Genomic DNA, 20,129 nt, shown 5'->3' with positions numbered 1-20,129 from the left:
CACTACACTGGGAGAGTAGGGGGGATACCTTACTGAGCCACTACACTGGGAGAGGAGGGGGGATACCTTACTGAGCCACTACACTGGGAGAGGAGGAGGGGATACCTTACTGAGTCACTACTCTGGGAGAGGAGGAGGGGATACCTTACTGAGCCACTACACTGGGAGAGGAGGGGGGATACCTTACTGAGCCACTACACTGGGAGAGGAGGGGGGATACCTTACTGAGCCACTACACTGGGAGAGTGGGGGGGATACCTTACTGAGCCACTACACTGGGAGAGGAGGGGGGATACCTTACTGAGTCACTACACTGGGAGAGGAGGGGGGGATACCTTACTGAGCCACTACACTGGGAGAGTGGGGGGGGATACCTTACAGAGCCACTACACTGGGAGAGGAGGAGGGGATACCTTACTGAGCCACTACACTGGGAGAGTAGGGGGGATACCTTACTGAGCCACTACACTGGGAGAGGAGGGGGGATACCTTACTGAGCCACTACACTGGGAGAGGTGGAGGGGATACCTTACTGAGCCACTACACTGGGAGAGGAGGAGGGGATACCTTACTGAGTCACTACTCTGGGAGAGGAGGAGGGGATACCTTACTGAGCCACTACACTGGGAGAGGAGGGGGGATACCTTACTGAGCCACTACACTGGGAGAGGAGGGGGGATACCTTACTGAGCCACTACACTGGGAGAGTGGGGGGGATACCTTACTGAGCCACTACACTGGGAGAGGAGGGGGGATACCTTACTGAGCCACTACACTGGGAGAGGAGGGGGGATACCTTACTGAGTCACTACACTGGGAGAGGAGGAGGGGATACCTTACTGAGCCACTACACTGGGAGAGGAGGGGGGATACCTTACTGAGCCACTACACTGGGAGAGGAGGGGGGATACCTTACTGAGTCACTACACTGGGAGAGGAGGGGGGATACCTTACTGAGCCACTACACTGGGAGAGTGGGGGGGGGGATACCTTACAGAGCCACTACACTGGGAGAGGAGGAGGGGATACCTTACTGAGCCACTACACTGGGAGAGTAGGGGGGATACCTTACTGAGCCACTACACTGGGAGAGGAGGGGGGATACCTTACTGAGCCACTACACTGGGAGAGGTGGAGGGGATACCTTACTGAGCCACTACACTGGGAGAGGAGGAGGGGATACCTTACTGAGTCACTACACTGGGAGAGGTGGAGGGGATACCTTACTGAGCCACTACACTGGGAGAGGAGGAGGGGATACCTTACTGAGCCACTACACTGGGAGAGGAGGAGGGGATACCTTACTGAGCCACTACACTGGGAGAGGAGGGGGGATACCTTACTGAGCCACTACACTGGGAGAGTGGGGGGGGGGATACCTTACAGAGCCACTACACTGGGAGAGGAGGAGGGGATACCTTACTGAGCCACTACACTGGGAGAGGAGGGGGGGATACCTTACTGAGCCACTACACTGGGAGAGTGGGGGGGGATACCTTACAGAGCCACTACACTGGGAGAGGAGGAGGGGATACCTTACTGAGCCACTACACTGGGAGAGTAGGGGGGATACCTTACTGAGCCACTACACTGGGAGAGGAGGAGGGGATACCTTACTGAGCCACTACACTGGGAGAGGAGGAGGGGATACCTTACTGAGTCACTACACTGGGAGAGGAGGAGGGGATACCTTACTGAGCCACTACACTGGGAGAGTGGGGGGGATACCTTACTGAGCCACTACACTGGGAGAGGAGGGGGGATACCTTACTGAGCCACTACACTGGGAGAGTAGGGGGGGTATACCTTACTGAGTCACTACACTGGGAGAGTGGGGGGGGGGGGGGATACCTTACTGAGCCACTACACTGGGAGAGGAGGGGAGGATACCTTACTGAGCCACTACACTGGGAGAGTGGGGGGGGGGGGATACTTACTGAGCCACTACACTGGGAGAGTAGGGGGGATACCTTACTGAGCCACTACACTGGGAGAGTGGGGGGGGGGATACCTTACTGAGTCACTACACTGGGAGAGTGGGGGGGGATACCTTACTGAGTCACTACACTAGGAGAGTAGGGGGGGATACCTTACTGAGCCACTACACTGAGAGAGTGGGGGGGATACCTTACTGAGCCACTACACTGGGAGAGGAGGGGGGGATACCTTACTGAGCCACTACACTGGGAGAGTGGGGGGGATACCTTACTGAGCCACTACACTGGGAGAGTAGGGGGGGATACCTTACTGAGCCACTACACTGGGAGAGTGGGGGGATACCTTACTGAGCCACTACACTGGGAGAGTAGGGGGGGATACCTTACTGAGCCACTACACTGGGAGAGTGGGGGGGGATACCTTACTGAGCCACTACACTGGGAGAGAGGAGGGGGGGATACCTTACTGAGCCACTACACTGGGAGAGGAGGAGGGGATACCTTACTGAGCCACTACACTGGTAGAGGAGGGGGGGATACCTTACTGAGCCACTACACTGGGAGAGAGGAGGAGGGGATACCTTACTGAGCCACTACGCTGGGAGAGAGGAGGGGGGGATACCTTACTGAGCCACTACACTGGGAGAGAGGAGGGGGGGATACCTTACTGAGGCCTATCTACATCTGCAATGCAGCATGGAGACCGAGAGAGAGGTGGGGGGAGGGGAGAATGTAAGAACTGTAAAACTCTTCTGATTTGGCCGTATTAACTGAAGTCTTTCCTTTATTGAGGAGAGGAGAGGACAGGAAAGGGTGAGGGGGAGAAAAGGTTAACACTTAAGAAAAAAAGGAAAGATGTGAGTGTGCAAGTGTTAAGAAGGGAGGGGTGGGTTGTGAGTGGAGAGAACAGGCAATGTTTTCTTTAACACAATACATTTTCATTGGTCAGCGAGAACGGTATGGAAGCAAACATACCAATATGTTTTGATTTACAATCGTACCATAAAATCAGTTTGACCATAGATTGACCGCTGGATGCAGACTTCACCACGCAGACAAAATGCTGATACAAGCAGGTCCAACAAATCAATAGGGAAGTGTGTGTGTGTGTGTGTGCGTGCGTGCGTGCGCCTGCCTGGCTCTGTCCTAAATGGATTAGATTAGAATGTGGTTCTGTAGTTCTGAAATATATTAGGTTTATCCCTTCCACTCTCAGAATGAATATCCTGTAATAAGTGTCACAGCTGTCTATGTGAGTACTATGCTGTGGATTCTGTTTAGAGCTGTCCCTGTCAGTGTTGCACACTGTGTCCTGACTGTGTGTGTGTTGGCTGTGAACAGTGTGTTGATTAAATCTCTGTGTGTGTTCTTGCAGGTGCATGACTACCTCCGCAGCAAGCTTTGCTCCCTGTACGAGAATGACTGCATCTTCGACAAGTTTGAGTGTGCCTGGAACGGCTCAGACAGGTAGACGAAGTGTGTGTGAGAGAGAGAGAGTTCTTCTAATCCCTTATTCGTTGCTCTGGGAATGAATGTCTGCACTCATGGCGTTATTCAGAGGGCGCAAGGGCAGAATTGGACATTCTCAAGGACCTAGGCACATTGACTTCCTTTGTCTCCTCTCAACTCTTCTCTCTCTCTCCCTCCATCCCCCTCTCCCAGTGTGATCATGACTGGGGCCTACAACAATTTCTTCCGGATGTTTGACCGGAACACCAACCGTGACGTGACCCTGGAGGCGTCCAGGGAGAGCAGTAAGCCCCGGGCCGTGCTCAAGCCTCGGCGCGTCTGCCAGGGCGGGAAACGACGCAAGGATGACATCAGCGTGGACAGCCTGGACTTCACCAAGAAGATCCTGCACACGGCCTGGCACCCCACGGAGAACATCATCGCCATCGCTGCCACCAACAACCTGTACATCTTCCAGGACAAACTCAACCAGGAGATGCATGGCTGAGAGAGAGAGAGAGAGAGAGCAGGAGGCTGGAGACATACACACTGATGCACACATTCATTCAGACAGTAAGGCAAGCAAGAACATGTAACACACGCGCACACACACACATTCTCTCTCTGGATGACAGGGAGATGCTGTAAAGACACACACTCCACAGTTCTCAGTGGATGGACCGGTCCACCCTAGGACCAGACAGGGGGAGCTGGATAACCCAATAAGAATGATGCTGGATTATGGTTTATGGAATTGTAAATCATGGATGTGTTGACTGTTGACCTCTGGATTGTGGCTGATCTGATGGTGTTTGTTTTGCTATTGGTCATTTTTGCATTCTGAGGGGTTTGACCTCTTGACAGGAGGAGCTTTCACATGTGTCTGTCTTTTTCTGATCATCTGCCTCTGCCTCTTCCTCTTCTTCCCCTTCCTCCTCCCTCTGTTTCTGTACATGCCTGTGCTCAGTCCTCTCCTACGGTCTGGGTTGATTCTTGACGTTGGTGTAAAAAACCCTTTGTGGTTCCTGGTGGTAACTAGTGAAAATGTTTGCGGAATGTTCGAAGTCTAATTATATATTTTTTGTTAAATCATGTTACATTTTTTAATTATCATTAATGATGATGATGATGGTAAAAGTGATGACAATGACAGTTAATGGTACATGAGACATTAGTCAGTAGGACATTGGGTTCCACAAGGCTGACTGTCACACCTAGGTGACATTTAATCCTGATGTTTCAGTTGATTGTGAAGACTGCTGGGGAACTTGGCTGTGTCATGTGCTACTTTGCAATGAAACACAAGGAATGAAGCAAAAATCAAGTCCAACAATCAAGCAAAATATATGCTGCATGATGGATTTTTTTTTTGTTTATATAAATTTACTGGCTGCCTTTCTAACCATAAACAGGCTGTAAAAAGGCTTCTGGGGCTCTGCCTCTACACAGCACTAGTTACCATAGACAACAACAAAGAGCTCTCCTTTTGTTTGTGTTTACCGGACACAAAAGGCATGTTTACCAGTGTTCAGTTTTACGGTGTACATTTGAAATGAAGCCCAAATAATACATAGGTTTTAAATGAAGATACTGAACCAGAGGTATGGGGAATGTTTTATCAACATTGTTATCTAAACCTTTAAAAGAATGTTTTATTAATGTTGTAATCTACACCTTTAAAGGAATGTTTTATTAACGTTGTAATCTAAACCTTTAAAGGAACGTTTTATCAGGGTTGTAATCTAAACCTTTAAAGGAATGTTTAATCAACGTTGTAATCTAAACCTTTAAAGGAACGTTTTATCAGGGTTGTAATCTAAACCTTTAAAGGAACGTTTTATCAGGGTTGTAATCTAAACCTTTAAAGGAATGTTTTATTAACGTTGTAATCTAAACCTTTAAAGGGCCTAAATGGTATCTGATGGATATTCAACTCTTTTTGACATTTCTAGGTTTTTTGTTTCGGATCAAGAACCAAGAGTGCAGAGCCAATCATCTCTGACGATGGTGTTCATAGCAACGAGAGAGAGATTATTAAACTCTTCCCTCTAGCCTTTCAACAAATTCAGATTTTTTTTTAGAACAGTTATTGTTTATTTATATATTTTTTAAACATCTGTCACTTGTTTGATTTCATGTCCTGCTGCCCTGGCATTGATTCACATATTTTGTGTTCATGCATTTTCAATGGAAAAAAAATCTCATGAACAATTACGAATATGTTAATGTTATTTTTTTTTCCTGAATAAAGATTTCAACAAAATTGCATCCTATGGGTTTGGGTTAGGCTGTGGTGTCTTTATTAAACTTCTGTATCAATTCCAATATGATCACTATTCAATCAGTTAACATTGATGTATAGTGAGTGCTATTAATTGATTCATTGCTGTTTGTGTACTTTATAGAAGTGTAGCTGCAACATTCGTCTTCATATGGATTTTTGAACTACATCACTAAATCAGTCCCGAGGTGGATGAGTCTCTGTGTTGTAGTCTTGGCCACCACCTAGTGGTAATACACTGTCATTACAACAATGAAGCTGAATCCAAACTTTGTATGTGTGATTGCAATAACCCTTCAGGAAGGAGAGGTTTACATTTCCATGATTGGTTTATTGGTCACGGTAGAGTAGAGCGTTACAATAGTGACATCACATCCTGTGACAGTGACCTCATCATTAGAGGCCTGCTGCGGACTGGAACTGTGGGATCAGATCAGAACAGAACCCCACACAGCAGGGAGGGAGAGGAGGGACAACAAGGCACACCAGTAAAGGAGGGGCAAAAATCTATTTGGACACAAGTGCACTTTGATACAGGTCAACTATCAGAGGTTGAATATGTCATTCTCTGTAAAGAGAAACGCTGACAGGATTTCAGTAGCCTATACGCTGCTAGGTTAATGTGGCATCAGAACTATTTAATGTGATTTGAATAGACAGGCACTTACTATTTACAAGAAGGGTATCAACATGACAATGATTAAAGCTCAATATTTAAGGAGACAACTGGAACAGTTTAAGTCCATTTGTTTCTCCATCATGATCTTATAATGAAAAACTATTTCAGGAAACAAAAAACTATTCAAGAACTGTACAATACTTTCCAAGTACCTAAAATGAAACTGAATTAAGGCCTCAAACTGTTACAAAAAGGCAGTTCATTTTGAAAACACAATTCATGCATAAAACACAAACACTATTGAGTATTTTAAATGTAGTTACAAAGTCCTACTTTTACTTCATATGTAAACAGACTTGATAAGTCAAACAACAGACAAAAATATTTACAGTAGGGCCTAGATTCAATCAGATCGTTAACCAGCGGATGTTTTGGCAGTGTCGGAGGTGGAACTGCGTTGGAGCTGTCAAATCAGTGAGCGGCTGCTCTTGATCATTGTCACGAAGCCACACCCGTCCCACTCACTTTAGAAGTTCAGAATGAGAAAGTGAAGGCGATATAGAAATAATTACGCTCAAATTGAAAAATCATTCAACTAAATAATTAGGATTTCTATCAGCCTAATTGAGGTGTGGATTACATCTCATATTCCAGTGTCCGAACTTGTAAAACAAAGCTGCACGGGATTTCTCTTAATGCGACTCCATGCAGCCAATGGCAACATCCTCTAGGTATAATACCAGGAGCCGCTTGTAGATTTGACAGCTCCAGCATAGTTATGTGGGTGTCGGCTAGTGCAAATATGATAGAATCTAGCCCTTAGTGTCATGGATGCAAACAGCAGGCCTATATGGTTGAATGGCATGCAAAATTAGACATTTGGACTGCATATCAAGAGCAAGTCAATAAGCTTATTGACCACAATGTTGATCGGCATTGTCCCACACACTTTCTCAAACGTTGACAGACTGAGAACACTGGCTATGAATGAGAAGGTTGAGGTGGTGTGTGTGGAAGTGATTGTGGTGTATGAAAGTGTAGTTAGTGTAAATTGTCTCCCTCCTTTGTAATTCAGTGGTTATGTTCTGTGATATTATCCTTTCCCACTATGACTCAGCAGCTATGAAAACACTCACACACTACGAACACACACCCATGCATAGTTTAACCATATGTACAATTCAACTATGATTCTAAGCTGGTTTTACTAGTCTACAGTAGGGGCTCATAGAGCAGACACACACACACACACACACACACACACACACACACACACACACACACACACACACACACACACACACACACACACACACACACACACACACACACACACACACACACACACACACACACACACACACACACACACACACACACACACACACTAGAAGCAGTTGAACCGCGCTACTGGAACTCCAGCATAGTGGAAAACACCCTGCAGAACCACAGACTACTATAGGGAGACATAATGCATGTCTTACTGACAAACCTTTATGTGATTGTGTGTACATTCCCAGTGTACACTCCACATAGTGTACACTCAGACACTCCTGATAGTGGTCGACATGATGCATTACTTACAATCCATACTGAAATCAGTTCTCAGTGCACTTACACACTGCACATAGTTTACACTTATACACTCCACATAGTGTACAGTCCTCTGCATTTATCCACCACTAGCCTTGGTGCATTCCTCCTCTGCCCTGTGTGGTCTGTGTCTCAGTGTCCTGCTCCAGCCGTGCGGTGAGGAAGGGGTTGAAGAAGAAGTCAAAGGCAAACTGCAGTGCTCCCTGGGCCGTGCGCCTCCAGTCGTGTTCTATCTTGTACTGCCTGCCGCTGGGCACTCGGGCGTCCGCACACGTCAGACAGTGGATGGCCTTCAGCTCAAACACAGGCCACTTGGAGCCCAGGCGTCCCTCCAGAACCGTACTGAACTCTACCAGGCTGCCAGCGCTCAGGTGCAGCAGCACGGGGCCAAACTCACTACTGGCCCTCAGGACGATGTCCTTGGTGGCGTCCTCGTCCTCTATGATGGTCCCGTTCTTACTCTTCCTCTCCAGGGGCATGCCCAAGGTCACCTCGAACTTGTGGCGGTCGAAGTGCTTCACGTGGCACTCGTGCTTGGCCAGCTTTTTCAGTTTGCATAAGGGGTCTTCTGGAAGAGGTGCGGGAAGGGCCTGGTGAGGTGCAGTGGGGTCGGTGGTGTTTTCACAGAGGGGATAGGCCTCACCATAGAGACATCTCATCCAGTTCCCTACGAACACAGGAAGTAGGCCGATGACGGACTGGGCTCCGTTCTCAATGTCGGTAATGCGGGCGTATTTGAAGCGTCCTGTCCAGGTGACCCGGTGGCCCTCCAGGTGAGAACACAGGATCTGGGTTTGGGCCATGTTGTATTCCTTCCAGGCCTTGGGCCCACACAGGTTACTGTACTCCGGCCACGTGAGGGTGGAGTTATACACCTGTTCAACACACATTCGATTCAACTTTATTTTGAGATTGTTAATGTATTCCATTTAATGCTTTCCATACACTTAATGTATTCTTTATGTTGTTACATTTGAACACCCTACATAGCACTCGGCTGTAAACAGCACTCGGCTGTAAACAGCACTCGGCTGTAAACAGCACTCGGCTGTAAACAGCACTCGGCTGCCTGCAATTAGATCGGCTTCTGTCATTCTGTTGTTCTTTACTATGTAAATATGCTAGAACCTGTCATTTGTTTTATTTAGCGCATTGGGCATAATGTAGTAAACTACTTCTTGTGATTACCTTCATGCCTTCTGAGCGGTAGACATACATCCAGCAGAACATCAACAAAGCACTCAGCCACACCAGGATGAGCTTTACCACACTGCTCCGTGACAGGAACCGCGCCACCACCAGCGGGTTCAGGCTGAACCGCGTCCACAACCGCAACACCACCGGGACTGCGCACACAGTCAGAGTCACCAGCATCTTGGTGATCTCCAGAGCCATGAACCACTGGAGGACCTTGAAGAGCAACATGGCCGCCAAGCCCAAGGTGAGGACAGGCAGTGCGAACAGGAAGAGGAGGTAGCCCGCACAGGTCCGAATCAGACCGATGGTGGAGGAGGAGTGGAGCAGGGCCAGGCAGAGCTCACACCAGACGAAGCAGACCATGTAGGGGACGAGGCAGAGGTAGGTGCCCCTGAAGCCCCTCCGCTGGGCCATGCGGAACAGCAGGTAGATCAGGTGCCCGTAGAGAAGACACGGCACGCCCACGTTCAGCGCCACCATCTCCCCTAGCGGCACCGTCACAAACGTTGTTCCTAACACCCGCAGGAACCAGACACTATCGGGTAATAGTTGTGTAAGGGCACAGACCCCCGATAAGACCTCTGTGAGCAGGGCGCGGCGGGCGAGGAGCTCAGCGGAGGCTTGGAGGCTGAGGAAGGAGGTGACGGTGAAGAACAGGGCCACGGTGGCCAGCTCGGAGCAGGGGATCCAGGTCTTGTCAGCCACGGGGAAGGAGAAGACCACGAAGACCACCGACAGCAGGAAGTAGAGGTAGGGCTCCAGGTGGGTCCAGCCGAAGTTAGTCTCAGCTTGCTCCAGGTCCAGGCCGGGCTCGAAACGTAACAGCAGGTCTGTAAGGGCCCGGAAGTTCTCCCACGCCTTGGAGTTCTGGAATAACAACACCAACAGCTCTTTACACACTGAACACTCATTATACAACGGGTGGTTTGGAATTCCCATTGTTCGAGCCTCCCCTGCCCATGATAAATGAGACATCATACACATGGCCACGTTCATATAAAGTGGCATCGTTTACGTCGTTACCTAGCAACCCACTACCACTACTACTTTTAAAACGACCTGTAAGTCATCATGGAGTTCTGGAAGAACAACACCAACAGCTCTTTACACACTGAACACACAAATCCTATAGCTGTCATGGAATAACTTACCATAGTAGTTACATACTACTAAACATTTTCATTCTGTTTTCCAAGAAAACACCAAAGGTCAAGTACTCCCTAAAAGAGAGTACTTGCTAGTTGGTTACAGGATAACGACAGATTATCCTCTTTCAGTTCCTCTGCTCTAAGGCTAGAGCCGTGTGAAGGTTATCCCACCTGGAAGACGCGCAGCGTGCAGATGACCATGGAGAACAAGGACAGATAGAAGATGAGCAGGGGGATGAGAAAGATGAAGAAGTCGATGGTAAGGTTGCTGATGATGAAGAAGAAGATGAGAGCATTGACGTGGTGCGTGGGGATGAGGGCACTGAGCCACTGCATGCCCGCCCGGGACGCCCAGTTAATCAGGTGCTCCTTGATCTCCAACAGGGCGTGCAGGGGGAACTTCAAGACCTAGGGGAGAGGCAGGGGGAGAGAAAGGGAAGTGGAAAGGGAGTGACAGAGAGCGAGACAGAGAGACAGAGAGAGAGGGTAAATCCATGAGCAAGATTATAACATCTTCACACACAGATGTAATTAACACATGCATTCCCAGAGAGAAAGGTTCAGACCTTCTTGTGAAGGGGCAAGTCGTCTGGGTTCTTCACAGCTTCATCATCGTCATCGTCACCACCGTCCCCAGCCATAGTGGGAGAGGGGGGGATGCCCTGAGCATACTTCTTAGTGGTCTCTACAAAGTCATCCAGATCCACGTCATAGCAACTAGCTGCAGAGACACAGAGAGAGAGGTAGTCCTTACTCACTATTACATTACCTTTCCATTTGATTCTATAACACAAACACACACCAACCTTTGCTGGTGACGAGGCTCTCCAGAACTCTCCTCTGTTTCTGCATAGAGCTGGATATGGGGCGCTGGGAGGCAGCATCATCTTGGGGTGGAGGAATTACAGAGAAACACTGTGTTTACTAATGTGCACCTTTTGGTAACATGATGCCTCGCCGTCTCAGACTCCCAAATAGCAACATCCACAAAGGGGCAATAGCACAGGTTCTCTTGTTATCTTCTCATTTGAGTTGAAAGTAAAGAAAAATCCTGTTTTGGTTGTCTCCCCTTGCTAGTTAGCTGGCTAACATAGCCAATAAGCTAGTTAGCCTTTTAGATTCCCACATCGCCATGTTAAATAATCTGATTTATAATTAAATAATATGCTCTGGTAAATATAATATTATTGTACTTGCCAGTGTAACCTACAACATTATCCCAGTTTGATATGCTGCTTGAATGTATTCGCTCTCATATCAGCTAAAAATAGAATGTAAATCAAAAAGCACATGGCTACAGCTGTTTTTACAGTAACAAAAATTGCCTAGAATCACGTACTTATTACTTCTAAACAAAGTACTTTTGGGGGGGATTCTAATAAAGATACAATGTTGTTTGGTTTGTTGTTTTAACAGTCGCTGAGATTATATTTGGTTATCAATGCAAAATATACTTCTTATTAGATGCAGCAGTCTAATGCCAAGCTAACCAAAACAGAACAATTTTCAAGTTGAAGTGATTTTGAAGTGAGTGTATATTTGTGTCCATATACAGTACCAGTCAAAAGTTTGGACACACCTACGGTACTCATTCCAGGGTTTTTCTTTAGTAGTCACCTGGAATGCATTTCAATTAACAGGTGTGCCTTGTTAAAAGTTAATTAGTGGAATTTATTTCCTTCTTAATGCATTTGAGCCAATCAGTTGTTTTGTGACAAGGTAGGGGTGGGATACAGAAGATGGTCTTTTACCAAATAGGGCTAAATCCATATTATGGCAAGAACAGCTCAAATAAGCAAAGAGAAACAGTCCATCATTACATGAAGGTTAGTCAATCTGGAAAATTTCAAGAACTTTGAAAGTTTCTTCAAGTGCAGTCGCCAAAACCGTCAAGCCCTATGATGAAACTGTCTCTCATGAGGACCGCCACAGGAAAGGAAGACCCAAGCTGTGTTTGAATACCGATACTAACATATTGTATACTACACACTTAATGAGTACATACGTAAATGAACGGTATCATTTCAGTTGAGCGTACTAGCTCGTCACCTGTCTACTGGAAGTTGATGCTGTTGCTATGCAACGTCTTGCTAGCTAGTTAGCGTAATAAATTACATTTTACGACTTCGGATGTGTTATTAAATTCAATTTGGAGTGCCAGAGTGTGCTCGTAAATTCAGAGCGCTGTCAGATTGTCAGTTTGTAAAATCAGAGCGCACACTGGACGCTTGGGCCGAGGAGTAGGGTTGATTTGAGCGTTCTGACCTTACAACGGAAGTCAAGCAACCAAGCTAACGTTGGCTAGCTACTTGCAGACACAAAATGAGACTCTGACCATTTTACTCACCATAGCAGAGATGGTTAGGCAGTTGTCATGTTATCTAGAGTGTTGGTGACTAACTGTGCTGCTGGCAACAATTTAATTACAATTTTTTTGCAGACGTTTACTGACACCGGCCACATTCAATGGGTGTTGAACGCTCGTAAATTCATTTTTTTGCGCTCTGGTACACTCAGACGAGTGCTCTGAATTCGGAGTAGATAGCCGGAGCGAATTCACGAAACCACCCGAATGTCCATTGAGAACCCAAAACTATTCCATTCAGCTAAGCTAAGAATGACGGGAATAATCAAGTCAACAAACGTTGGGTAGTTAGCCTATAGTTAATATACCCGCAAGTTTGATGTATAAGTAGCCAACTAACGTTAGGTAGCTAGCAAACATAGCATATCATTACATTTACATTACATTTAAGTCATTTAGCAGATGATCATTACAGCAGTATGTACCGGTATGTGGTTCGTAAGGACAGCGTAGCTAACAAATTGTCAGCCAACATAACGTGTAAGGTAACTTGTTTGAAAAGTCATTACTTTATTTCATTGCTCAACATTTTCTTAACATTGGTCATAATTAGTTAAAGCAATGAATTTGTTTGCGCTCTTGTACTTCGGCTGCATATTTTCCGCTATTTTCTTCAAATCTGAAAACGATGTGAAGCCACGCCCATTTCCTGAAGAATTGCATCATGGGCCCTAAAGTACGAAGTAGTGTCCTCTGTATACTTAATATTTTAGCGAGTTTAGTACGACATCCGGAAACTTTTCGCATATTAACTATATCCATACTATGTACTCAATTCACACCACAAATACTACAGTTAGTGCGGTTAGTATGAGTATTCGAACACAGCTCCAGATTTACCTCTGCTGCAGAGTTCATTAGTTACCAGCCTCAGAAATTGCAGCCCAAATAAATGCTTCAGAGTTCAAGTAACAGACACATCGCAACATCAACTGTTCAGAGGAGACTGCGTGAATCAGGCCTTCATGGTCAAATTGCTGTAAATAAACCACTACTAAAGGACACCAATAAGAAGAAGTGAATTGCTTGGGTCAAGAAACGAGCAATGGTGTAAATCTGTCCTTTGGTCTGATGAATCCAAATTTGAGATTTTTTGTTCCAACCGCCATGTCTTTGAGACACAGAGCAGGTGAACGGATGATCTCTGCATGTGTGGTTCCTACCATGAAGCATGGAGGAGGAGGTGTGGGGGTGATTTGCTGGTGACACTGTCTGATTTATTTAGAATTCAAGGCACACTTAACCAGCATGGCTACCACAGCATTCTCCAGCGATACGCCATCCCATCTAGTTTGCGCTTAGTGGGACTATCATTTCTTTTTCAACAGAACAATGACCCAAAACACACCTCCAGGCTGTGTAAGGGCTATTTGACCAAGAAGGGGAGTGATCGTGCTGCATCAGATGACCTGGCCTCCGCAATCACCCGACCTCAACCCAATTAAGATGGTTTGGGATGAGTTGGACCGCAGAGTGAAGGAAAAGCAGCCAACAAGTACTCAGCATATGTGTGAACTCCTTCAAGATTGTTGGATAAGCGTTCCAGGTGAAGCTGGTTGAGAGAATGCCAAGATTGTACAAAGCTGTCATCAAGGCAAAGGGTTGCTACTTTGAAGAATCTAAAATATAAAACCGTTTTTTGGTTACTACATAATTCCATATGGATTATTTCATAGTTTTGATGTCTTCACTATTTATCTACAATGTAGAAAATAGTAAAAATAAAGAAAAACCTTTGAATGAGTAGGTGTGTCCAAACTTTTGATTGGTACTGTATGCCATGTCAGTGCTCAGTACAGTACCTGGCTCAGCGTTGACGTGTTCCACGTTCTCCAGCATCTCAGACACTGCCACCCTTCTCTTCTTCTCTGGGTTGAGCTTCCAGTACATGACCAGAGCAGCCTTCCTCACTCCTCTCTCAAATCTTGTCTCCGTACACAGCTTCTTCACCTCCTCAAAGTTTTCTGACGTGATGCCTAATGGTAACCACAAACTCAACCTTAATGCCTCATAATAAACGCCATGCACTGAAACAATCAGTTCAACATTCCCAATGACAGTTGACTCTTGATAAGTTCTTATCGTTTAAGTGCATACTCCATTTAATTGCACACTGTACTTTTTCAGACACAATTCAAAAGTATTATCTTGAATTGCTCTAGTTCGCCATACTGTTCCAGGGTGAAGTTTCCCCTAGGTACAGATCTAGGATCAGCTTCCCCTCCCCCAAATTGTAACCTTAACCATTAGTGGGGGGAAGTGCTGAACTGATCTAAGATCAGAGTCTAGGGGTAACTACACCCTACACCTAACCATGCTTCCTGTTAGTGGTTTAGGCTGCGCCCCCTCACCTTTCCTTGTTGCTAGGCAGCGCTGTAGCATCTTGACTGCGTCCTTGCGGCCCTGTTTGCTGGCCTGCACCAGCCAGCTTACTGCTGTACAGTTGTTCACCTCCTCATCTCTCTCCTCAGCCAGGGCCAAGTAGTACCAGCCCATCTACACACAGACACAATATATATCACCTACAATATGTGCACACTCAAAGAAACTTGCCAGATGTGGGATGATGCAAACAATTCTAATCACACTAAATGAATCTGCTGTTCTGCCCAGACTGACAATGGGTCCTTATGAAGACCTGTTGTAGTTCATATGTTAGGACTATTCATGTTTGCTCTGGTGGTCTCTCGGAGGTGGACTATGGGTAATACTCACCCTACTCTGGGCTTTGGCATCTCCAGACTTGGCCCTCTCCTCCAGCTCCTCCACACTCAGCTCCTCCTCTGGCTCCTCTACACAGAGACACAACACCCATCTTTTCATCATGATGGTTATTGGCACACGGTTATTACATGGTGACCGGCAGCACTGATACATACAGTAACAGATGTTGCATAGCATTTTAGGAAACAACAGATGCACACAGTATGACTCACACAAGCAGTAGCAGTCTTGAGCAGTAGTGTTATTCATTAAGAGCAGGATGTTCCTTCCTGTAGACAGATGCTAACTGCTCACAACAACTGTCACTGAACAGAGCCCACTTCAGTAGCGCCCCCCCAACCCCCCCCCCAACAGACAGTCTCTCTAACCGTTACTGACACCTGTCCTTCTTCCCATCTCTAATACCGTTTGTGTATTTGTAAAGGAAACATCCACCCTTTTCAACATCAAATTCATCATCTCCAGCAACATCATCATCTGTTTTGGAGTCAAAGAGACAGCAGAAGATAAATGTTTCAGATGACATCATCCGAAATCACTGATGACATCATCTGATGTGCATGATCGTGATTTTAAAGAACTATGAGCAGGCAAAGGTTGGTCAAATTTGTTTTAGAGCCCTTGTTATACTATGTAGGCTAAGTGAGGTCTTGCTGTACTGTATAAAGCTTCTAGAGGTGGTAAATCTGTGTTGTGTCACTAAGGAGCAGAGGGAACCGTCCGCATGTGCTGTGCTTCTACATGCATCCAGTTCCTTCCCTTACGATCCATCGATTCCTGGCAGCATTGTGGACCTAGCCCAGCCCTGCGCCTCAGCCCTAAAATAACAGTTTATTTAGCTCACTCAACAGCTACCCCTCACCCCCTGGCACTGACACGACACCAACACGTTTATCAGAAATATGTAGTTTGGTTATTATTGTTGTCTGAGCTTTGCTGTGTTGTAATGTAATGTGCTGTGTTGTAATGTGTTGTAATGTGCTGCGTTGTGTTGGAATGCGTTGTAATGTGCTGCGTTGTAATGTGCTGCGTTGTAATGTGCTGCGTTGTAATGTGCTGCGTTGTAATGTGCTGCGTTGTGTTGGAATGGGTTGTAATGTGTTGTGTTGTAATGTATTGTAAAGTGTTGTGTTCTTTTGTAATGTGTTGTAATGTGTTGTGTTGCCGTCACGCCTGCTCCCGCTTTACCCCCCTGGCGCTTGAGGGTGCCAGGCTCCCCTGCATTACGCACTCCTGACACATTTACATTTACGTCATTTAGCAGACGCTCTTATCCAGAGCGACTTACACCATCATTACGCACAAACCTGCCTTTTCCCGTCACGCACATCAGCGTATTATTGGACTCACCTGGACTCTATCACCTGTTTATTACCTCCCCTATATTTGTCAGTTTCCCATCTCTGTTCCCCGCTGCTGCATTGATTGTCGAATGTCGTTGTTTTGCCCTTGTGCTGACGCTGTGGCTGTCTTGTTTCATGTCTGTTCTTCATTAAATGTTGACTCCCTGTACCTGCTTCTCATCTCAGTCGTCGGTCCTTACAGTTGCAGTGTAATGTGTTGTGTTGTGTTGTGTCTCTTTGGCTGTACTCACCTGGCTGAGCTACTGAAGCCTGTCGTAGAGGGGTAGTAGGGGGGCTGACCGGGGTATCTCCAGCAGCACCTGCCCCCCTCCTCTCCTCAGCTGACCGGCTGGCAGCATTGAGCTGGGATCTTCCTGCCTGGGAGACAGGCCTGATGGGCTGCCGCAGGGGGGAGGCAGGAGGGGTGGAGAGGGAGGGTGAGGAAGGAGAGAGAGGGGGACCAGGATGAGAAGAGGAGGAAGATGAGACCGGAGAGGTCGGGACGGATGGGGTGGATATAGGCAGGGTCAAGGTGGGTCTAGTGCCTTGGGTAGATTTAGGGGTAGCTGGGGGAGGGGAGGTGGGGACAGGTTTCAGGGTGGTTGGGGTGCTGGGGGGTGATGGTTCCATGTCTGAAACACAGAAGAGGATAAAATAGTTTAAACTCGGCCTGGTGTAAATAACGTTTAACTTTTATAGATGGAGCTTTTCAGAATCATTCAAAAATCTTGTCAGTAATCAATCAAGGAAGGGACAACGATGCATGAGGGGCGTAGCAGCTGGAAGCATGGATCTGTTGACACAGCTGCAGCAGAGTGCGGCCAGGGGAGAGGAGAGAGAGAGTGGCCGCATTGTCAATGTGAGGAGGACACCTGGTGCAGTGACACAACAGCTGCATGACACACTCCACTCTTCTGCTCCAATCATTCAACTCTCACTGTCTAAGGGAGCCCATAGCTTCCCTTCAGGACAAAGTGCTAAGATGTGTCTCTCAACCCCAAAACATGGCTCTGTGTCAGTTTCACTGCCTTTCTTGTCCCCCAAATTGCCATATGGTCAAAGTTCAGCTATCCCAGCCAAACTCTAACCAATAAATTGCCTAAACACCAATTCTACTTCAGACAGCATGATGACGCTAGCACAATAGGAGGGTGACAAGCTGGTTGGCATGCAAGAGCTTGAGTGACCATGACGCGCTTTGCTGCAATGCTGAGGATCTCCCCCAAGCCAATGACTCCACCAGTAGGAAAGTCATTCAATAACATAGCTAATAAGCAAATGACACAGGTGGATCAATGTTTTAGAATGCATTATTAAAAGTTGGTGACCAGTTTAAAATCTAGTGGAAAACACAATAATATATTATACAAATATGCATTTAGCAAATGCATTTATCTATAGCGCCTTATGCAGACACTCGTTTTAAAATCTATTCTTCTGTCAACGACAAAGGAACCGTAAATATGACCACGAGCTGGCAGTTCTGACTATGGTACAACCAGTGGTGGAAAAATTACCCGTCATACTTGAGTAAAATAAAAAATACCTTCATAGAAAATGACTCAAGTAAAAGTGAAAGTCACTTTAGTAAAAGTCTAAAAGTATTTGGTTTTAAATATACTTAAGTGTCAAAAGTAAAAGTATAAATTACTTCACATTCCTTATATTAAGCAAACCAGATAGCACAATTGTTTTACATTTACAGATAGACAGTGGCACACCAACACTCGGACATCACTTATAAACAAAGCATTTGTGTTAGTGAGTCGGTCAGATCAGAGGCAGTAGGGATGACCAGGGATGTTCTTTTGATAAGTGAGTGAATTGGACGATTTTCCTGTACTTCTAAGCATTCCAAATGTAACGAGTACCTTAAGGTGTCAGGGAAAATCTATGTAAAAAATCACATTATTTTCTTTAGGAATGTAGGGGGAGTAAACGTAAACATTTTCAAAAATTGTAATATTAAAGTAAAGTACGATACCCTCAAAAACTGCTTAAGTAGTACTTTAATTTTTATTTTATTTACACCACTGAGTACAGCATGTCCAAAACAAAAATGTCAGCGTTATTCTCTCACCTTTGCAGTCAAAGACTCAATCAGTGTTTCGTCTTGTCGATAATAATCTGATAGAAATGTCCAGTTTAAATTGTTCAGGGCCTCGTCATCTCACCTTTGACAACTCCGTTCCACAAGCGCATCTGTGATCTAACTACTTTTGGGATGACGGGAACTCCTTCAGCTCTACAGACAAAATAAACGCCCACTTTCTACTCCGCCTATGATTAGACGTTGTCATTGACTCCTTCGTTTTCTCTTAATTTCATTGGCTACAGATACAGGAAGTCGAAACCATTTCCCGAGCCTTCTCTTTCAGCCATCACCAGTAGATAATCGAAATGCCTCTGGTTCAGAGAATACAGTAATTGGCTGATAACATTTGTACATCTTTTCGTGGTTTGATGTGCCGTAGCCTACATGCATCGATAAGCACTAAACCTCATACGTTCAGTTACGCTTAAAATTGGGAATGGGAATGCTTCAGTCACACCATGTCATAAGAATTTACATTGTAAATGAATGTCCAGAGCCTTTCTCTTTTCATGTAAACGTTCCACTCATATTTGCATAGCTCCTACCTCCGTGCTCGATTGTTCTTCCTGGTTACATCATTTGTTGTGGCAGTCTCCTTGGTCGCAGGTCTAAATGCATTTCTAATATCCCGCAATGAACTTTGATCTGCCGCAGAGCCCGGCGACAGTCACAGAGATATCTCCTATCTCCCTCCACGGGTTCGCTCTCGTCCCGGTGACCAGCTTGGGGGCGGGGGGTGAACCGGGGAGCCTCGACATTGCACCTGGCTCCGGAGTGATACAGGTGTTGTGCCGAAAATCTCCCCCCCTGACAGAATTCGCCCCCCCCCCCCCCTTTCTAATTTCCTTAATTTTGTGACTAGAGTCAAATACCTTCTGTTGCACACATCAGAGTCAAACACTTTATATAGAACAAACCGAAATTAATTATTAATGTATCTGTGTTATTAAACATAGAGGGAGTAAAATGTTGGCAAGCAAAAAACATTTCAGAACAACTATGGCTGAATTATTATCCTTACACTTTCAAAAATACTAGTCGAATAAGACATGGGAGAGATGATGAATTTTGGCAAAGAGATTAATTTATAGACTAATACAAATCAGTAGCGGATTTAGGTACGGGCGACATGGACAACCGTCCATAGCCAAACCGAAAACTGCAGACAAAAATGGTTTCTGCTACTAAGATCAGTGAAATGTAGGCTAAACTGACAACGGAGTGAAAAGCAGAAATCTCAACTAGCAAGCAAGTCGCAGCAATGAAGAACGAGAAGGGCAGGGGGGAGATTGTCGGCACAACACCGGCCGAGGATGGGACAACACCACCTGTCGCCTTCATTGCTGGGGTACTGTCACGAGAATTTTTATCCCAATTG

General features: G+C 46.0%; 2 protein-coding genes across 7 annotated transcripts in view; one reads left to right on the top strand and one right to left on the bottom strand.

Annotated features, from left to right (window-relative positions):
• The window catches only part of LOC106611902 (serine/threonine-protein phosphatase 2A 55 kDa regulatory subunit B gamma isoform), a 25,610-nt gene extending 19,951 nt beyond the window's left edge, over nucleotides 1-5,659 (top strand). For all 4 annotated transcript variants that reach the window (XM_045724012.2, XM_045724013.2, XM_014212562.3 and 1 more), the window contains 2 exons: nucleotides 3,313-3,404; nucleotides 3,600-5,659. In XM_045724012.2, coding sequence (XP_045579968.1) covers nucleotides 3,313-3,404; nucleotides 3,600-3,894 — 387 coding nt within the window. In that variant the 3' untranslated portion in view covers nucleotides 3,895-5,659. The remainder of the gene's footprint in view (nucleotides 1-3,312; nucleotides 3,405-3,599) is intronic.
• A 318-nt stretch (nucleotides 5,660-5,977) lies between these two features.
• Nucleotides 5,978-19,439, bottom strand: LOC106611899 (wolframin). Of its 3 annotated transcripts, none has more exons than XM_014212555.3 (10): nucleotides 19,297-19,439; nucleotides 16,908-17,288; nucleotides 15,305-15,381; nucleotides 14,941-15,085; nucleotides 14,392-14,565; nucleotides 11,031-11,111; nucleotides 10,791-10,945; nucleotides 10,396-10,632; nucleotides 9,068-9,943; nucleotides 5,978-8,754 (listed from the first exon to the last, which is right to left on the bottom strand). In XM_014212555.3, exons 2-10 carry the CDS (start codon nucleotides 17,284-17,286, stop codon nucleotides 7,969-7,971), a joined length of 2,910 nt encoding a protein of 969 aa, XP_014068030.3. In that variant the 5' UTR covers nucleotides 17,287-17,288; nucleotides 19,297-19,439; the 3' UTR covers nucleotides 5,978-7,968. The 3 variants fall into 3 exon arrangements, with proteins under 3 accessions (XP_014068030.3, XP_014068029.3, XP_082812082.1); XM_014212554.3 differs by lacking the exon at nucleotides 19,297-19,439 and adding an exon at nucleotides 18,737-18,903; XM_082955956.1 differs by lacking the exon at nucleotides 19,297-19,439 and adding an exon at nucleotides 18,831-18,894.
• Nucleotides 19,440-20,129: the final 690 nt, after the last annotated feature.

Source organism: Salmo salar, chromosome 09 (genome assembly GCF_965601325.2).
Source record: "Salmo salar chromosome 09, fSalSal1, whole genome shotgun sequence".
In the NCBI taxonomy this organism is placed as follows: Eukaryota; Metazoa; Chordata; class Actinopteri; order Salmoniformes; family Salmonidae; genus Salmo; species Salmo salar.
This window is presented reverse-complemented; position numbering and strand designations above follow the sequence as displayed.

Bases quoted from the DNA above. Each gene is read 5' to 3' on its own strand.
- LOC106611899 (XM_082955956.1), bottom strand. From the start codon at position 18,858: ATGCGCTTGTGGAACGGAGTTGTCAAAG. The intron at 11,112-14,391 runs GTACTGTACTGA...CTCCACCCCAAG, and splicing joins ACACGTCAACGCTGAGCCAG to ATGATGCTGCCTCCCAGCGC. The intron at 10,633-10,790 runs GTCTGAACCTTT...CCTCTCCCCTAG, and splicing joins ACTTGCCCCTTCACAAGAAG to GTCTTGAAGTTCCCCCTGCA.